Here is a 21,740-nt window from a genome sequence, read left to right as displayed (position 1 = left end):
GATAACTTATATCTTTTAACTCTTTCCAGTACTGACAAATTTCAACTAAGTTTATTTCCATTTTATTCATAGAAAAATTATTGTTTCCAAATTTTCCCTTATTGACTGTATTAGTTTCCTAAGGCTGCTGCGTAAATATGTTGGCTTTAAACAATGTAAATGTATTCTCTCATAGCTTTGAAGTCCAGAAGTTAAAAATCAGTATCACCAGGCTGAAATCAAGTTGTTGTCAGGGCCATAGTCCCTCTGGAGGTTCTAGGGGAGAATGTGTTCCATGACATTTTCAGCTTCTGGAAGTGGCTGGCATTCCTTCACTAGTATCCTCGTCACTCCACTCTCTCCCTCCTGGGTCACATTGTCTTCTCCTCTTCTATATGTAAAATCTCCCTCTGTGATTGCCCCCCTGCAGAATCTGGAAATGGAGTAAGAATCTCTCCATTTCCAGATATGTACTTTAATCACATCTGCAAAGACTTTCTTTTGTCACAGAAGATATCATTCACAGATTCTTGGCATAGGGTGTGGATATCTTTTGGGAGGCCATTTTCAGCCTCACACAATGGCAAAGAGATTCTTGCCCACATACTCTTCACATAAGCTTCATTAATGTTAAATTGGCTCAGCAGAAATGACAAGCAGAGCTGTGGATAGAATTTATACAAATAGGTCCTGTTTTAAACAAAACAAAACAAAAACAAGGATAAGTAGTAAAAGATTAGTTTGGTTGAAATGAAATTTATGAGCTTTACTTTAAATTATATTAAGTTACTTTAAAGTTTTAGCAATTGTAAATTCTATCTATGCATTTTGAAATAATGTTTACACTAGATATTTGAGACTATTAAAAACACACATTTGGCCGGGCGTGGTGGCTCAGCCCTGTAATCCCAGCACTTTGGGAGGCCGAGGCAGGTGGATCACCTGAGGTCAGGAGTTCGAGACCAGCCTGGCCAACATGGTGAAACCCCTCCTCTACTAAAAAAAATACAGATATCTGGGCGTGGTGGCAGGTGCCTGTAATCCCAGCTACTCAGGAGGCTGAGGCAGGAGAATTGCTTGAACCTGGGAGGCGGAGGTTGCAGTGAGCAGAGATGGCACCATTGCACTCTAGCCTGGGCGACAAGAGTAAAACTCCGTAACAACAACAACAACAACAACAACAATAACAAAAACACACATTTATTTCTTCGGGATTCAGGTCATTGATAGAATTGTTAGCTTTTCTTTTGGAATATCACTTATTTTTCTACTTAATTACAAATTTTTCATTACTTTTTTCTTTTTTATGTTCCTTCCACCCTCTTCTACAAATTACTTAAAAATTAATTATAGGCCGGGTGCAGTGGCTCATGCCTGTAATCCTAGTACTTTTGGAGGCTGACGTGGGCAGATCACCTGAGGTCAGTTGTTCAAGATAAGCCTGGCCAACATGGTGAAACCCTTTCTCTACTAAAAATAACAATTAGCTAGTCCTGTCTGTGTGTCTCTGTGTGTGTGTGTGTGTGTGTTTCAGTCTCACTGGAAATACACATACACATATATATGCACACAGAATACTGATATTCAGCATTGTATGCTGGTATGGCTATACTTATTAAAATAAAAATATTTTAATATTTGATAAATAGGTACTGCTCAGGGACTTTGTGAGTACAACTCCTACCACCCTCATGTTTCTTCCAGAACTTCCAGAACTCGGGACAACTCAGCTATTAAAGGATTAACAGCTGGCAAATACTCTGTGGCCATCGTCTCATCTGATTGGTAGAAACAAAAATATACATGTTGTTAAAATATGTTGGGTTTATGTGTACATATATCAAAACATTGTTTTACACCTTGAATAGATACAATTTTTGCTAATTATAACTCAGTAAAGTTGAAATTTTAAAAGTGAAATAAAAAAGAAGTAGAAGTAGTATTTTTCTATAAATTAGAAATCACTTGTTTGATAATTCACTTTGACCTGTAGTCTATCAAATAGTTATCTTGATCAATATGTTTTTTTTTCACTCTGCTTTAAGCAAAAATTTTTTAAAGAAAAGCTTCTCCTCACAACATTAGGAGATATTTGTAGTATAATTGGGGCAATTTGAATTATATGATTCAATAACTGCATTTTCTGTTAGCATGCTACACTTTCCTTCATGAAGCCTACAGCTACATTCATTACCATCTTTCAAAATATGCTAACACTTACTTCTAACCAGCTGAACATATCTGATGTTTTTATATAAAACTGTTGGCCACCTAAGGAACGTATTATCTCAGTAGTTTTCCGGTACATGGAAAATTTGTGTTTTGCAAGAAGCATTTTAAAATATATTCCAAGCATGAATGAACACACACACACACACACACACACACACACACACACTTTTTTGTCTTCAACATTTACTGTTTTTTATATTGTGTATTTGAGTTTTAAATGACATGTTCTAAATAAAATTTGACTTTAAACCATTCACTAAGTTAATTTGACTTTTGCACAGTTAGAAGTTTCTTTTATTAAGTTATTTATGTAATCCAATAATGTCTTTTGATGATAACCTCCTGTAACTCAAAAAAATAATTTGGCTCATTAAAAAGGATTATTATGGTATTATTTGGTATTATTATGGTATTATTTTCATTATTATATTTCTTTCAAGTAATTTGATATATTTTGTTAAGTTGTATTTCTTAATGTGTTAATATACTTAAGGTACACAAGATGTACACCTTAAGTAGCACACTCTGCAGATGTATGTGTGATTACATGATTCGTATATTTGTAATCCTTACTAAACCGCTTATATTTTTGGAATCTAGAATCTATACCAGTAAATGAAGTGATAATATCAAAACGTATAGCTAGAAAATAAAAACTACTAACAATCCCCTTATCCATGGGTAACCATATTGATATTTTTATATCTTCTAAAATACTTTAGGCTGTGAGTTTTTGTGCATTTACATTAGAAAGATACAATATATTCTTTCATATAACTTAGAAGACTTTTTCTGCAACCTTTAATATGCTTAAATAGTATATTTTTTAACAACTATACATTATTCTGTCACTCTCTCTTTGCTAATAGAAGTAGCACCAAGACTAGTAGACCAGGATGTAGTTTTTTGGGCTCATCTCTTGATTGTTTCCATGAGGCAAGCTTTTATAATTAGTATTGCTGATTCATTGCAGTTACTTTTTTCTTTTAACTTTATGTTTTTTTTTTATAGACAGGGTCTTTCTCTGTTGTCCAGGCTGGAGTGCAGTGTCATGATCATAGCTCACTGTACCCTTGAGCTCTTTGGCTCAAGCTGTCCTCTCGCCTCACCCTCCTATTTAATGAGGACTGTATGCATGCATCATCATGCCGTTTAATTTAACTTAATTTAATTTTATTTTTCATTAATATTTTGTAGAGACCAGGTCTCCTTATGTTGCCCAGGCTGGTCTCAAATTCCTGACCTCAAGTGATCCTCCCATCTCAGCCTCCCAAAGTGCTGGGATTGTAGGTGTGAGCCACTGTGCCTGACCTGGAATTAATTTTTCTGAATTTTTGATGCAGATTGTCAGATTGCTCTTCAGAAATTTTATACTGCTTTATACTCACACTAGCAGTGTATCAGACCTCCCATTTGACAGTATCAAGTGAACTCTTTTAAACATTAGCTACCAGACTTATTGTTGAAAGATCAGTCAAGCCAGTTCGTTCTTTCAGTTTGCTCCATAGCATGATGACATTTTGAGGTTGTGAGTTAAATGACATAAAGTTTTCTCTAAAAATTTTTCCGACGGGAATTTGAACTCACTGGAGCATAACACAAATGCAGGATGTACCCTCCCCCTCACCAAAAGAGTTTTGTGAGCAAAGTTTAGTCCATAAAGGCTATAGTCTTTGCTCTTTGCATTGTCTCTCAAATTAAATTTATTTAGACTTATTATGATACTCTTATTTGCTTATGAAGATTACAACAATTTAGGAACAGAAAGTGAAAAGCAAGGTGAGACAGCTACTATAGACAAATGTACTAGTAACAAAAACCTAAGTTACTGTAACAAAAATACTTGAAAAATTCAGAGGCTAAAGAGTAGAGATATTTATTATGTAACAATCACAGGTCAGTGTTCGGGATTTGGTAGAAAGCTTCGCTCTCCCTTAACAGTTGATTGCAATTCCATGAATAAGAGAGAAGGAGAAAATGGGGAAATTAAAATACTCGACTCAACAAGCAACCCTAGTAGAAATGACTGTTAGAGTAGCAGAAGACAGAACCTTTGGAAACAAAATATTGAAATTATTCAGTGAATGAGCAAATACTCCTTTGTCAAGTCTGTGATTTGATTTTACCCTACCTACAAACTTAGAAGTTAACCTGTTACCATATTGTCGATTCTGGTCCAGGACTCCTAGAACAGAGAAAAATTATTTTATTACTCATGGCACAGTAGGTATCATAGTTTCATTGGCTCCCCTTGTCCTCCAAGCCCCATAGGGGTGACACTATATGACCGAGATGGCTGCTGCTCACACGTTGGGTTCGCATCATAGCTGGATAATATTGAGCCTGGAGAATCCCTTCTTTTGTAGCAGCTCTGTGTCTTCAAGGGCATCATTATGTTATCCTTGAAGGTTGCTCACTAGAAGGACAGCCCTAAGAAACGGCTCCCCTTAACAATGGTCAGGGCCTTGCCTTCTTGGCATACCCAGCAAAAGATATAGGAGCATCAGAGAACCATGCAGGTATTGTTCCTTCCAACATTCAACACCCATCACTCAGTAGCCTCTGGAGACATTTGTGTGTACAGCAAGATGAATGAATTAGTGTTCCAAAGGATGTGGGGGTTAAATTCAGCATGAAGTAGATTCTTCATGTCTTAAAATTGCAAGTATTTTCTCTGCCAACAGACACCTTTAGAAATTATTATTAGTTTATGATCGGCCTTTGGAGGTATTATAGAGCCGTTTACAAAACAGAGAAAGCATAGATGGATAGATTAGCCAAAGTGGCAGTCACGGAAAACTGGCTTATAGGATTTTGTTTCCTCATACCTTGTTCTGGGTTGATGAGTGAGCAAAAGGCCCTTTCTTAAACATATTACTGTACTATATTATGCTACAAATTCAGGTAGCTTAAGGGACTTTTTTTTTAAGGTTAAAATAATCTTGAAGTAGGTTGGTCTTATTGATTCATGTTTTGTGATAATCGCTTGAATAATAGCAACACCTGGCGATGATTAGCTTTAATAGGTGGGAGGCATAATGAAGGAGAAATAATTGTATTCATGTAAGTTAGACATTCCTTTCACCACTTACCTGGCCTCTCCATCATAAACCATAATTTATTATTTTTTGGCATCTGAAGGAAGTGCTGTGGAAGCCTGTTCAGAGAAGAGAAGTGAGTATCAGAAGCTCGGTGTTGAGCTTTTGGCTCTGCCACTTGGTTATTTTGGGACTTCTGGCAACTTATGTAATCTCACTTAATATTTAGGTCACAAACATTTTCTGGAATCAAGTGAGATAAGAAAGTAAAAGTCTTTATAAACTACAAGGCATTATACAAATATTTAATTACTAAGAATTGTGAGTAAATCTTTTCTCTTAGAGGAGACTGAAGAATACGTTCTGCTCCATGATGAGGATATAATATAGCTTTTAATCTGGATTTTAAAAATTGTATTCTACCTCCTTTTAGAAAGTTTAGTAAAAAAGGCAACTTTGTGTAAAAGCTACAATTTCAGCCTGGTGCATTGGCTTATGCCTGTGATCTTAGCACTTTGGGAGGCTGAGACAGGAGGATCACTTGAGCCCAGGAGTTCAAGACTAGCCTGGGCAACACAGAGAAACCCCATTTCTACAAAAAAAATCCCAGCCCCCCCAGAAATTAGCTGAGCATGGTGGTACGTGCCTGTAGTCCCAGCTCCTCGATAGGCTGAATTGGGAGGATCACCTGAGCCTGTGAGGTTGAGGCTGCAGTGAGCTGTGATCGCACCACTGCGCTCCACCTGGGTGACAGAGTGAGTCCCTGTCTCAAAAAAATAAAATAAATAAAAAGCTATCATTTCAATCATTTGGAAGTTCCATTTATATGGCTGGATAAATTCAAAATCATTTATTCAGTTCTAAGTCTTAATGGTAGATTCAGTTAAAAAAATAAAAAAAGTATTATTTTTTATTATCAAAAATAGTAGTCATATTGTTGGCAAATATGTGAATGGATGATTAAAGGAGATAATGTTTGGTTTATATGGTAAAGAATACAGCAAATAGGAGGTAAAAGAAGTTGAGAAGGTGTGGAAAATATTTGTATGTGTCTGTGCACGCACGTTGTAAGTGTTAATCAAACCTGTTTTTCTTCTTTAGCTTCCTGAATATGTTTTCATTAGTTGCTATAGAAAGGAAATGAAAGAGATGGTTATATAACTCACTAATTGCTTTTTTTAATGGAGTAGGATGATTTGCTCCCATTGATTGATTTATTGACAGAAGCTTCCAAATAATATTCTTGTCTTTTTAGTATATCTACTGTTTGTTTAAGTAAGCACCCTTATGGCTGGTTTGCAGTGGTGGAAATTGCCAGAAAGCCATAAAATGTTCAAGCTGGAAGTTACTTTAAGGATGATATAGTAACAGAAGATGAGAAAACCAACATTGATAGAATTATGTTCCTGAAGGTCACACATCTGTATGGTGGTCTAGATTCTTAAGATCATTCCTCCTTTCCTACTTGTAGCAGTGCTCCTAAACCATTATGTATTATCAGAGTTCTGGATGTATTTTAAAGCAATAACATCTCATTCTCTTTTTAGGTAGTTATTACTAGTAAAAGCGGAGAGATCTTGTATCGTATTTCACCATGGGCGAAGTATGTGGTTCGTGAAGGTGATAATGTGAATTATGATTGGATACACTGGGATCCAGAACACTCATATGAAGTGAGAACAACAAATCTTTAAATAAATTCTTGTTCCAATATTTCTAGGAAAATTAATTTTTACTTTTATAACTTTTATAGTAATGTTCAATGCTTCTCTTCACTGACAGTTGAATATTTTACATCATAGTATTCCTTCTATACTGTATGAATATCATAGTCTGTCTTCTGTAGCCAGTAACATATAGAAGTTAGTTTTTGTGTTGTCTATGTTTTTGAGGTTAAAGAAAACAGAATACTAAATTGCTATATACTAATCTGTAAGGGATACTGGTTTTTTTTTAAACTACAATTTCTGATTGATCAGAGACTCTTTAGTGCAGTATTTCTCAGGGTTTGAATTAGGATCAATGTTCTTAGAAACACGGAATAGGGAAGACCATCTCATGAATGTATTAACTAGGGTAATTTTTACCACCATATTAGTGACAAGTGTTCTGTGATTGTTTGAACTCACTTTCTGTCCTTTAAATCATTGGAGTTTGTTGATATATACTTTGCATTTGATAATTACATATGTATTTCATGGCTCTTACATTTTCTCTAAGGCCTAAGCGCAAAAAAAAAATCTTTACTCAATGATAAGGCGTAAGCTATTATATGATTTATCTTTTAAAATAGGTCCACTAGCAGGACCATAAGGACTTTTTCCTGAAAGAAAATTTAGTGAGTATAGCCGGTGCCTTTTATATGTAAGAATAGTTCCAGGTGTTTGAGTATATTCACCACTTTTTAAAAATATACTTGATCAGGTAGTGTCATACCAGAATTCCTGGCTTAACTCTATATGTAATTTTATATTCTGTAGTTTCAGCATTCCAGACCAAAGAAGCCACGGAGTCTAAGAATTTATGAATCTCATGTGGGAATTTCTTCCCATGAAGGAAAAGTAGCTTCTTATAAACATTTTACATGCAATGTACTACCAAGAATCAAAGGCCTTGGTAAGTAATAACTGTGATTTTTATTCAGATAAAATTTTAATGAGTCTGTTCTCTTATTAGAAGAGCTAATTACAAGTGTCTCTTTTTTGTGTTAGGAGATTAAATATGTATTAGAAATGCATTTTATTTTAGGCTTCTCAAATTGCCCTGTAATAGTGATAGCATAGAAAAGAGAAATGGAATAAGTTAGAGCATAAGAATTAAAGATATTATTCCAATTTCAATTTTAAGTAATGTGAACTGATGACTTCCAAAATTATAGATAAATATGTAAGCATAATTACTTTTTTACTGGAGGAAACCTTTATCAATTTAAGTGATCATTGACTGTAGCCTGTTCATTTTAATCTGTTAAGGAAAAAAATCTTATATTTGTAATGTGCCTGGAACTCATTTTGTATCAGAGTTATTTTATATGGCCCCTGCCTGGATGACTTATTTAACAAACATTTATAGAATATCTATGTGAGACACATTTTGCTAGATGTTCATGTGTTGAACTGTAATGGCACAGATCCTGTCTTCATAACAAGCAGGAGAGTAAAGAATATGTTGCTGAATTATTGATTCAGTGTGCTTTAAATCTGTTGTTTTTATAGGTAATGATATTTAAAATAATACAACAGTATATTTATCACCTGCTTCAATGACTAGGCAGGAGGATAAAGTACATGTAATTATACTGCTTCTGCTAGGGAGTCCAAATTTTTGGTAGAAGAAAGGTTTGTAAGCCATGGTGAAAGTTTTCAGTTATTTATGGATTATCTGTGATGGTAAAGTCAGGTTCCAGAAACCAAAATTAATTAAATGTATAGAGTATTTAGTATTAATGATAATTAATAGATATTATGCTAAATTATTATATTTGAGATATTCTTTCATATTATGGAGTAATAAATTGCTTATGACACAGTTCTTGCAGAACATTCAGCAGTACAAGGATTCTCTTATTCATCTTTGTGTTTGAATTGTCTAGCCTAGTACCTGGAATGAAAGTGAATCCAGGAATGATTAATGCCATAAAAATTAAGAATAAAACTATAAATTTGTGCTTGATACAAGGTATCAGCCCAGAAGAATGAAACTAATCTAATATCTTTGTTTATAAGTGTATTTACAAGTATAGTTGTATAGTTACATGAACTGCCATTAAAAATGAACTTATATAAACCTTAAGAAAATTATAAAGCTTATATGAATTGGACTTTGAGAGCAGAATAAGAATATTTACTATGTATGTTACAGAACTGTAACTTCTAAAGTAATGAAATCATATTCGAACATTTTACCAAATTATACTTCAAGAAGAAAAACCTGTTTTTCTTAGCTTTTTTAAGACCAATACTTTTTTCATCTGATTATTTGCTTATATTAAAAATATATTAGAATTTTTTTAATGTTATGGATTTTTAAAACACAATATCTACTTTTTTGAGTCACTTTATTTACTGTTAGAACAAAACATATTCAGATGAAGAAAGGAAGGTGATGTGTGTTTGTATGTGCACATACATTCATATATGCAACTTGGAAATAATTTTTTAGGTGCAAATTATATAGTGGAAAGTAGAAGCATTAATGCTGACTGTATAAAAGCTACCTTGCGGGCTGGGCGCGGTGGCTCACGCCTGTAATCCCAGCACTTTGAGAGGCTGAGGTGGGTGAATCACCTGAGGTCAGGAGTTTGAGACCAGCCTGACCAGCATGGTGAAACCCCATCTCTACCAAAAATACAAAAAAAAAGCCAGGCATGGTGGCACACACCTGTAGTTCCAGCTACTTGTGAGGCTGAGGCATGAGAATTGCTTGAACCTGGGAGGTGGAGTTTGCAGTGAGCCGAGATCATGCCACTGCACTGCAGCCTAGGCTACAGAGCGAGACTCCATCTCAAAAAAAAAAAAAAAAAAAAAAAAGCTACCTTGTGGAAAATATGGGTTCGGTGCTATTTCTTATGCTATATGGAAAAAAGGACTGAAATATATGGAAATACATAGAGTCAAAATAAAAAGTATATGTCATGCAATTGGTTATTTTTATTTAGCTTTCATAATCTTCAGTATGAATATTACAAGTGTAACTGATGTTTAGCATATGGAGATTGCCATCTTTAATATGCTAAAACCAAATTAAGTAAATTTGCATATTATTTATTGCTTGTTAAAATGAAGACAGATAGCTAGTCAGAATACAGCTCTAAGAGACTATCCAATGTTGTTGGAAGGTCAAACAAAAAAATGTTAAAGTAGTAGAACTTTTCAAGATGACCAAAGCTTCTAGATTGTAAATTTTAATGTATTTGGAATAAGGATGCTTTTTTTCCCCATTACTTTTTTTTTTAAACGTGGCTTTTAATTTAGATTTGACCATTGCCTTATATAGGATACAACTGCATTCAGTTGATGGCAATCATGGAGCATGCTTACTATGCCAGCTTTGGTTACCAAATCACAAGCTTCTTTGCAGCTTCCAGGTAAAATCAGAGACTCATTGTGTTCACTTTTATTTTGAGCCAATAATTTAAAGAAATAAAATGAAATTGTTCATTTTTTATAACATTGTGTAACATTTTAGGGTTAACAGAGTTAATAGAAGCTGAACATTTTCTTTTACTAAGGTCATAGACTCTCTTCTCATCCAGCCTTAGAAATTGTCCTTGATTTTATGTCACTCCTCGTGGGATGATTTGTGATATAGAATGTCCAGTTACCTGCTGAAATTGTCACTTATTTGGAGCCCACGTTTTAGTCAGAAAATCTTTTCCTATGAAAGCCATTATTGTGAGAGAGCACATTGTTTTCTGGAAAGAGATTGACTCATCTAGGAGGGTCACCAGAGAGTCCCTTGGTACAACAATTACTACTCACAGAAGGGCTGCCCTTCCCTCCAGGCTGAAATGGATGGAATAATTCTCTCTGGACAGAAAAGACACCAAGGGGTTCTATGCAATTTAAGAGGTGCTGATCTAAATGACCACAGCCCGAAGAAGTCCAACAGTCAGTGTCATGGAGTTTATGACGTATGGCATATAGACATTGCTCCCATCATTGTTCATACAGATTATTATTTTTAACTGTAATAAAAGCTAAAATGAAAATGACCGGGAGCTATAATCAGAAGTCTGATCAGTTTAGAATAGATCAGAACAAATACTGCAAGTGAGATCTAAAACACGACTAAGAGTTAACTGGGGAAAGGGGTGAAGTGGGCATAAGTAGGTGACATTCCAGACATAGAAAGAAGATACTGGTTCATTTACCTGTTTCTCTTTATATTAGTTCTCCCTCAGTAAGTTATCTATAATACTGTCTCCAAATCCTCCACTCCGGTTCTTTCCTGAGCCCACTCCAAGTATGCGGTCTGCCTCTTCACTGAAGTTGCTTTTGTCAAGGGTATTAGTGACCTTCACATTGTTGAGGACAATGGGCAATTCTTAGCTTACTTCAGCTGTCAGCACCCCTTGGTACAGCTGGTTACTGTCACCTTCTTGAAACCTTTTTCTTTCCCTGGCTTCCAGAATATTTTAACCTCCTCTTGTTGCTTTTCCCACCTCACTTGTTGCTTATTGTTAATTTCCTTTGCTCTTTCCTCATCATCTTTACGACCACTAAATATTGGACGTCCCAATACTCAGAACTTAGTTCCATTCTCTTCTTCATCTATATGAAATATTCGGGAGGATCTCATCAAGTCTCATCCAGTTTTGTAGCTTAAATATATGCTATATGTTAACTCCCAAACTTAAGTCTCTCTGACCTATCTTATGAACTTCAGAAAGTATATATTTGATGTTGGGCTATCTAATACATATATCAAACTTAATGTGTCCAAAATTAAATTTCTGATCTTAACTTCAAACTTCCTCCCCCTGCCATCTTCTCTAATTCAGTAAATGACATTTTCATCTTCTAGTTGTTCAAGCCAAAAATCTTGGCATTATACTTGACTTGTCCCTTTCTGTTCCTCCCTACACGCTAGCTATTAAAAAATCTAGCCATCTGTAACTTCAAAATATATCCCAAATCTGGCTGCTTCAACTGCCCCCACTGCCACCACCCATGTCCAACTTGTGATTATCTTTTACCTGGATTATTTCAATAGCTCTTTAACTGGTCACTCTGTTTTTTCATGCTGCCTTTCCCCTTCTCTTACCTTTGTTCTACCAATTATGGTCAATTTTTCTGCATGGTGGCCAGAGTAATCATTTAAAAATTAAACTCAGATCATGTCGCTCTCTTGCCCAGAACCACTAATGAATCCCTGTCTCCTTCAGAATAAAAGCAAAAGGCCTCACACTGGTTCCCAAGGCCTCATTTGATATGCTTCTTGGCTGACTCTTAGAGCTCACCTGTTTTCTTTATTGACCATTCCAGTTAGAGTAGCCTGTTTGGTTTTCTTCAAATGCTCTTAGCTCATCCCTGCCCCAGTCCCTTGCACCTGCTATTCCTTTCTGTCTGAATGCTCTTAACCTTAGATATTCTTATGCCTTGCTTCTGACATTTTTTCTTGCTCAAATGTTGCCTTTTCCATGAAACTTTAACTGATGACCCTATTTAAAATAGCAAACCTTCCCTTCCCACCAGTGGCTTTTCTTTGTTTTCTTTAGGACACTTATTATTATCTGATATTCTACGTATTTTGCTTGTTTGTTGTCTCCCAATGGGAATGTAAATTCCATATGATCAGTGGTGTTTATTTTTTTCGGTGGTGTATCTCCAGAACATAGAAAATGTCATGGCACATGGTAGATGACTTTAGTAAGTGGCAAACAAATAAAGGAATGAATGAAGGAATGAGTGAATGGCTGAATGAAAAAAAAACTTTAAGGCTGTTTATTATTGAACATGTTGTTCAATGAGTATAAAAATGGATAGGTGGCTGGAATAAAAAGAGGGTGTGGGAGAGTGTCATAGGATATTTAGCATTATTGGAAAGAGCCAGTAGATGGTGCATTAGGCCATGATCAGGACAATGGTCTTCACCCTGGGATGAATGGGAGCACAAGTATGATTTTAAGTAGGTGACATGATCTTACTTGAAGTTTAAAAAGACAGCTCTTGCTGCTCAGTGGAGTTGGCTATCGGGAGACTTGCTGTATACTTAGCACTGTACCATATCATGAGGAGCCTGGTAGTAATAGCTGCTGCCCTCAAGGAGCATATAGTCTACTGAGGAAGAGAGACAGTAAACAATTGAAGGCAAGGGTGACTATTTAAAGGGCAAAGTTGATGCTAGGGATGACTATATTGTCAAAATTTTACACAGGTTAAGAAAGGCCTTCTTCTGTGAGTAATTTTTGTTACCTATTTCATTCAGACTAGGGGGCTACCTTTAACACAAACACACCTGCTTGTGAGCTACCCGTCTTATTTACTTGGGTGGTGACAAATGTGGCACATTATCTTGGCCCACTGGTAACTGTGGCCATTCTATTTTTGGAATAAGTGCAGGAAGGATAACTTCAATCAAGGTACCATGGATATTCAAATAAATTCTTGAAGAGCCCCTCAATCTCAAATGTACACCCTGAAAGTAATGGGGAGTGGGCAAACATGAGAGCAGGAATGACTTGCTTCAGGTGGAAATCAGAAGCTCTGAAAATAGAGAAGCAGAGTTTTATTATTTACATCCTCAAAATGTGAATTTTGGGTGGGGTATAAATCTGCATTTAATAACCCGATTTAAATGATTTTCTAACTTAATGGTTTTAAATTTGCTTAATATCAAATATTAAGCAAATTTGAGTTGTATCCAAGTATCATGTCACATGCTGTTTGGATATTTCAAGTGTCTAGTACTGTGGTGGTGAAACAATGGATGCACAATCGGCTGTTTCCTCTAAATGTGATGTAATCTTGTTTTTGCTGTGTTCTTTATTGTTAGCCGTTATGGAACACCTGAAGAGCTACAAGAACTGGTAGACACAGCTCATTCCATGGGTATCATAGTCCTCTTAGATGTAGTACACAGCCATGCTTCAAAAAATTCAGCAGATGGATTGAATATGTTTGATGGGACAGATTCCTGTTATTTTCATTCCGGACCTAGAGGGACTCATGATCTTTGGGATAGCAGATTGTTTGCCTACTCCAGGTAGGTACATACAATATAGAAATGTTTTCTATTGTTGCTGTTTAAGATTAATTTTTAAGAATTTCACTAAATTCATTGTGTGTGTACTCTCTCACTGGTACTTAGTGTTCTTAATTGGATTTATTTTTGTTGTACAGTGGATTTTACCTTGTTTTGTATAGCACATGTATTTGTGGTATATTTCATTAAGTTTCAATTTTACATATCTTATGCCATGTAAAATATATTGGTTATATAATCATTTAAAAATTTTACTGTGAATCATTTTTTTAATATCTAAAAGGCCACTTTATCAAGTTGACTTAAACCATAGCCAGTCTCCTTTTACTAGAGAAATATATTGTTTTAAGTAGGCCATTTAAAAAAATCATACTTCATTGCTTCATATCTTAAAATTACATCGTTTTGATTACAGCTAAATTAACTTATAACTATAAAACAACAGTTACTAGTATATAATATGTCTCATGTATGGTGCCAAGTGTTTTAGATATATTAGCTACCTATTTTATCTTATTTAATCTGCACAGCAACTCTACTTACACGTAGTAAACACTATTGTTATAGCCATCTTACAGATAAATAAACTAAGGCTTAGTGTTGAAACCATTTGTTAAGATCAAACAGATCTCTGACCTCTTCTGCCATCTAAGGAGAAGGGTGTTTTACGTGATTAAATAGCATATGGCAAAAATTAAAAAGAAAAATTAAAAAACCATGAACTTGTGTTTATTATTTATTGTAAGTGAAAAAATGAAAATGTCAAGCATATTAAAAGTAGCAAAGTATCAAGTAATGTATAATACATATCTTTATAATACATATACATATTTGAAATACGTATATGTATTATATACATACTATGTATATTTTATGTATATGTGTATGTATTTTTGAAAAAAATTAATGAATTTTCTTTCCAGTGTTGCATCATACATAAACATAAATATACCTGGAAAATAGGCTGTATAGAAAAGTGTCTCAGCAAATAATTTTATAAAATGAGGAAGTCTGATTTTTCAACCTAAATTAGATGACTTATATATGAAGGAAATTCATACATTATTTCTGGATATCATACATTATTTTATATTTCATAGCCATTCAGGAATCACTGATGCCAGATAAGACAGTGTAATAGGTGAGAAAAGAAACAAGATGGTAGCCAGGTTCCTGGCCTAGCCTCACCCTGGTACAAACTGATTAATCATTCTTACTCTCAGGCTTTTTATTATAGAAGGAGGCAGAGTTTGGGGGCTAATATAACTTTGCTCATGAAAGTATTTTGTATTCATGTCACCTTTTGAGAACATTTATTTTTATGCCACAGATTTATGGCAAATAAAAAGGACTAAATCTGTATTAATTCTGTGATATATTAGGTTGGTGCAAAAGTAATTTTGGTTTTTGCCCTTTTATTGGCAAAAAACTGCAATTACATAACTCTACTAATTACATCGAGTACATCTTATAGAAGTAGAATATGCACAAGAAATTCAATTAATTGAACTCTCTGGTTTATATTTGGATGAATGAGGGTTGACTATTTTGTAGAACTGTGCCTTATGAAGGAAATATATTTATTAAATAGTTAGATTTTTATGTTTTAAAACAATTCTTCTGTAGAATTATACCTGAAAAAGAAATACATTAAGTGGATGGATTTTTATGTTATACAACATTTTTATTTTATTCACATGTTTATCGTAGCGTACCTTGTTGTACCAAAGTGCATTTAAACTTAGCCAGTTTTCTAAACAAAAGGGATCATACATCATTGTTTTCATAAACATTTCTATTACAGAAATTGAGACAAACTTAACATTGTTATTTAATACTTGGCTTCTTTTTTATTGAATTAACTATTAATCTTTCTCATGTGCATGCTTTTGGTAAATAAAGCATCCTATAGTTTTAGCTTAATTTATTTTTTATTGTGACCATTTTATTTGTTTTTTTTTTTTCTGCTGTCACATAGACTTAGTCCTCTGTAAATATAGTTTTACTAAATTGCATTTGTATTATTCTACATGTCGTTCTGTTTGACCAATATCTAAATTTTCCCATTTTATAGAATTAGTATTTTCTATATTTTTATACTATTAATGTATTAGGGTTCTCTAGCAGGAGAGAACTAATAGGATATATATATATATTTATATATGAAGCTATATATATTTATCAAGGGGAGTTTATTATGAGAACTGACTCATAGGATCACAAGGCGAATTCCCACAGTGGGCCATCTGCAAGCTGAAGAGCCAGGAAGCTAGTCTGAGTCCCCAAACCTCAAAAGTAGGGAAGCCGATAGTGCAGCCTTCAGTCTGTGGTGAAAGGCCCAAGAGTCCAAAAGCTGAAGAACTTGGAATTTGATATTTAAGGACAGGAAGTGTCCAGTACAGGAGAAAGATGGAGGCTGGAAGACTAAGCTAGTCTAGTTTTTCCACGTTCCTCTGCCTGCTTTTATTCTGGCTGCGCTGGCAGCTGATGAGATGGTGCCCACCCAGATTGAGGGTGGGACTGCCTTTCCCAGTCCGCTGACTCAAATGTTAACCTCCTTTGGCAACACCCTTACAGACATATCCAGAAACAATACTTTGCATCCTTCAATCTGATCAAGTTGACAGTCAGTATAAACCATCACAATTAGTTATGACATTATTAAACAATATAGATAAAATCCTCCAAAGCCAGTGTATATAAATTCATTTAAACAAATACTTCTTAGCATTCATGATCAAAGTCCTACTTTGCTCTTTTGGTTATTTATTGCTGCTTAGTAGGCCAAAAATTTAGTGACTTAACAGCAATATTTATTTTGTTCCTAAACTCACAATTTGGGTATACCTCAGTGTGGACTGCTCTTCTTTTCTTCACCTGTGTCAGCTGGGGTGGCTCATATAGGGGACAGAGCATCTGCTTTCAGGATGGTTCACTCACATGACCTACAGTTGGTGCTGGCTGTCAGCTAGGAGCTCAGTCTTGGTTGTGAGATTGAGGACCCCAGCTCCCCTCCTCCTAGCCCACTCCACAGACAATGTGGGCTTTCTCACAAGAGTGATAGTCCCAAAAGACAGGATGTGCAAGCTGCCATTTTATATGGTCTGGGTTTAGAACATGGCAGAGTGCCATTTCTGCTGAAAACTACTGGTCAATCACAGTTTCAAGAAAACTTGAAAACTTGTTAGTTTATCTAATAAAACTTGTTAGATAAGAGAATTTTTGCACATAGCCTTAAAATTCCTTAACGCCCCTCCCTTTGAAGGGGTGTTAAGTAATTTTAACCACACACAACGAATATGCTACTTTACAAATTCAAAATAGATGTATTGAAATACCTGTTCATGTGGAAATATTATTTACTCAGCCATATTTCTGTTATGAGAATTATCAGAGAGTTATGTCTGAAATAGCCAATTTTTTTTAAAAAAATAGACCTTTCATTATAAAATAATGCCATTGTAGATATTAGAAAATTTAAAAAGGCACACAAAATTCAAAATAAAAAAACTATATTTTAAAAATGTGAACAACATACTTGTATTTAGCTATATGTGAACGCATTTAATGAATATTCCTTACATGCATAGAAATACATAACCCAATCCTTCACTTTCACCCTCTTCATAAAATAGCTACTCTGCCTGTAATTTTGAGTTTGTTCCTTATTCAGATGAAATCAGAAACTACAATTTATGTTTCATATTTTAAATATAAATTTTTCCACCCCTTACATTTGTTAGGCTGATTAATTTTATAACCCATTGACAAACAGACATAAATATGGCACATGGCTTGCTTAAGACCTAAGCCTCTTCTTTGAAAACTTTTATCATAATTTTTGAAATTATTATATTTACTGTTTGAAAAAATTGATGTCATGGAATTGCTTCTGTAGAGATATGTTGCTGATGCTCATTTTATCCTTTCTATATGTCACAGCCTGTCACCGTTTAGAATCTGTGATTCAAGTGCCATCATCAAAGTTATCAGAATTAAATCTCTTACTCTGAGTAATAGCAGAGATCCTGACTGTGCTATTTCATTACCTGCTATGAATAAATTTCCAATCAGGAGCTGCCCATGTTTTAGTTTTCTGTCTACTCAGCTGAACTGCCTTCTAGCTTTGCTAAATTAGTAAGGACAGTTCATCACAGTGATTGGGTTGTCCTGTATTTGGTAAAGAGAACTTTCTGACGAGTATGTCACCCGTAAGTTTCAGGAGTTTCTAGAATTAGTAATAATGAATATCATGTAGTGGTCCCAGTTTTAAATTCCGTTTGCACGTTCCTCTGGCGCTATATAAATGCACTTTTAAGACAATGAAAACTAGTTGGATTTAAATAACTATTATGCTATAACCATTACTGAATCTTCAAATGAATATCTTTTGTTTGTTAAATATTTTTCAAAGATAAAATACTGACTTCTAAAGGAGATAGCAAACTAGATCTAATGCTCATGTTTTTCCTCCTTAAACTTATGTTTGGACACAAAATTAATATAATTATATTTCATCAGCTTTAGCTCATAATATGGTAACCATTGGGCTAAAAGATACTCTCTTTTCTTGAGCAACTAGAGTTGTTTTCAGAAACAAAAGTGAGTCCAATTGGCCTTTTTAGGGTCATAAGTATGTGGAATAAAGTACTCTTAGTATAGACACTATATGTAATATTTGGGGCTTCTTAACCATGGTGGGCATTTTCTACAAGTTAGTATGTGGAAGGAAATTCAAGGGGTTATCCCTGCTCAGAGTGGATTTTTGTATCAGAGGTAATTATTCTATGATATCTTACCATATGGCTTTTCTATGGTTAATTAGAATTGATTTTTAATGGTAAGCCAGTCTTGCATTCCTGAGGTAAGCCTTCATGACCACAGATGCAAGTATTCTAAACAAAATTTTAGCATAATTATAAATGATATTACATCATGACCAAATCAGTTCTCAATGATAAGTATTAACTTGAGGATTATTATGCATCAGTATATTAGCTAACGAGTATATGACACCATCATGATTAGCAAGATTATTTAAAAACTAAGTAACCATGACATGAATGGAAAATTCTAAAATTATTTTTAAAAGGATTTTTAAGTCATACACTACTTTTTGATTTTGTCATTGAATTACAAAAAGAACAACTCACCCAATGACAAAAACAAACAAAAAAAAATACAGAAAAAATCGCATACAAAGGATAAACGTGTACAACCACATTTGAAAACAATTTGGTATTATTTGGTAAAGTTAGAGATACACATATACTATGCTGCATTATTCAATATATATGCTTGGAGCATATGTTTGTCAGAAATTTTGGAAAGATAGACTTAAAAAAAAATCACTCCTTTCAGAGTACAGTAGGCTCCCCCGTTTATCCATGGTTTTACTTTCTGTGATTTAAGTTACTCATAGTACTTTAGCCTGAAAATATTAAATGGAAAATTCCAGAAATAAGCAGTTCATAAGTTTTTGATTAGTTTTCAATAGTAGCCTAATGCTACGTCACAATGAGGTCATTCACCTCACTTCACTTTATCATGTAGGCATTTTATCATCTTCATAGCATCACAAGAAGAAGAGTGAGTACAGTATAATATTTTGAGAGAAAGAAAGATTACATTCACATACATTTTATTACAGTATATTATTATAATTGTTCTATTGTATTAGTTATTGTTAATCTCTTATTGTGCCTAATTTATACATAAAACTTTATCATAGGTATATATGTATAAAGACACAGTATATGTGTCTTATTTTATTATTATGTGTCATATTTTATTATTATTATTATTATTATTATTATTATTATTATACTTTAGGGTCTATGGTACATGTGCGCAACGTGCAGGTAAGTTACATATGTATACATGTGCCATGCTGGTGCGCTGCACCCACCAACTCGTCATCTAGCATTAGGTATATCTCCCAATGCTATCCCTCCCCCCTCCCCCCACCCCACAACAGTCCCCGAAGTGTGATGTTCCCCTTCCTGTGTCCATGTGTTCTCATTGTTCAATTCCCACCTATGAGTGAGAATATGCGGTGTTTGGTTTTTTGTTCTTGCGATAGTTTACTGAGAATGATGATTTCCAATTTCATCCATGTCCCTACAAAGGACGTGAACTCATCATTTTTTATGGCTGCATAGTATTCCATAGTGTATATGTGCCACATTTTCTTAATCCAGTCTATCATTGTTGGACATTTGGGTTGGTTCCAAGTCTTTGCTATTGTGAATAATGCCGCAATAAACATACGTGTGCATGTGTCTTTATAGCAGCATGATTTACAGTCCTTTGGGTATGTACCCAGTAATGGGATGGCTGGGTCAAATGGTATTTCTAGTTCTAGATCCCTGAGGAATCGCCACACTGACTTCCACAATGGTTGAACTAGTTAACAGTCCCACCAACAGTGTAAAAGTGTTCCTATTTCTCCACATCCTCTCTAGCACCTGTTGTTTCCTGACTTTTTAATGATTGCCATTCTAACTGGTGTGAGATGGTATCTCATTGTGGTTTTGATTTGCATTTCTCTGATGGCCAGTGATGATGAGCATTTTTTCATGTGTCTTTTGGCTGCATAAATGTCTTCTTTTGAGAAGTGTCTGTTTATATCCTTTGCCCACTTTTTGATGGGATTGTTTGTTTTTTTCTTGTAAATTTGTTGGAGTTCATTGTAGATTCTGGATATTAGCCCTTTGTCAGATGAGTAGTTTGTGAAAATTTTCTCCCATTTTGTAGGTTGCCTGTTCACTCTGATGGTAGTTTCTTTTGCTGTGCAGAAGCTCTTTAGTTTAATTAGATCCCATTTGTCAATTTTGTCTTTTCTTGCCATTGCTTTTGGTGTTTTAGACATGAAGTCCTTGCCCATGCCTATGTCTTGAATGGTATTGCCTAGGTTTTCTTCTAGGGTTTTTATGGTTTTAGGTCTAACATGTAAGTCTTTAATCCATCTTGAATTAATTTTTGTATAAGGTGTAAGGAAGGGATCCAGTTTCAGCTTTCTACATATGGCTAGCCAGTTTTCCCAGCACCATTTATTAAATAGGGAATCCTTTCCCCATTGTTTGTTTTTGTCAGGTTTGTCAAAGATCAGATGGTTGTGGATATGTGGCATTATTTCTGAGGGCTCTGTTCTGTTCCATTGATCTATATCTCTGTTTTGGTACCAGTACCATGCTGTTTTGGTTACTGTAGCCTTGTAGTATAGTTTGAAGTCAGGTAGCGTGATGCCTCCAGCTTTGTTCTTTTGGCTTAGGATTGACTTGGTGATGTGGGCTCTTTTTTGGTTCCATGTGAACTTTAAAGTAGTTTTTTCCAATTCTGTGAAGAAAGTCATTGGTAGCTTGATGGGGATGGCATTGAATCTATAAATTACCTTGGGCAGTATGGCCATTTTCATGATATTGATTCTGCCTACCCATGAGCATGGAATGTTCTTCCATTTGTTTGTATCTTCTTTTATTTCATTGAGCAGTGGTTTGTAGTTCTCCTTGAAGAGGTCCTTCACATCCCTTGTAAGTTGGATTCCTAGGTATTTTATTCTCTTTGAAGCATGCGGCACTATTCACAATAGCAAAGACTTGGAACCAAGCCAAATGTCCAACAATGATAGACTGAATTAAGAAAATGTGACACATATACACCATGGAATACCATGCAGCCATAAAAAATGATGAGTTCGTGTCCTTTGTAGGGACATGGATGAAGCTGGAAAACATCATTCTCAGCAAACTATCGTAAGGACAAAAAACCAAACACTGCGTGTTC

General features: G+C 34.8%; 1 protein-coding gene across 2 annotated transcripts in view; it reads left to right on the top strand.

Annotated features, from left to right (window-relative positions):
* Positions 1–21,740, top strand: part of GBE1 (1,4-alpha-glucan branching enzyme 1) — a 273,138-nt gene that overhangs the window by 105,773 nt on the left and 145,625 nt on the right. For both annotated transcript variants that reach the window (XR_010139153.1, XM_054551665.2), the window contains exons 4-7: positions 6,797–6,922; positions 7,730–7,865; positions 10,245–10,335; positions 13,746–13,955. Coding sequence is in view for 1 of the 2 variants with exons in the window: in XM_054551665.2 (XP_054407640.2) it covers positions 6,797–6,922; positions 7,730–7,865; positions 10,245–10,335; positions 13,746–13,955 (563 nt within the window). In the remaining variant the exon portion in view is untranslated. The remainder of the gene's footprint in view (positions 1–6,796; positions 6,923–7,729; positions 7,866–10,244; positions 10,336–13,745; positions 13,956–21,740) is intronic.

Source organism: Pongo abelii, chromosome 2, assembly GCF_028885655.2.
Source record: "Pongo abelii isolate AG06213 chromosome 2, NHGRI_mPonAbe1-v2.0_pri, whole genome shotgun sequence".
In the NCBI taxonomy this organism is placed as follows: Eukaryota; Metazoa; Chordata; class Mammalia; order Primates; family Hominidae; genus Pongo; species Pongo abelii.
Note: the sequence above shows the minus strand (reverse complement) of the source record. Positions and strands in the feature narration are given on the sequence as shown.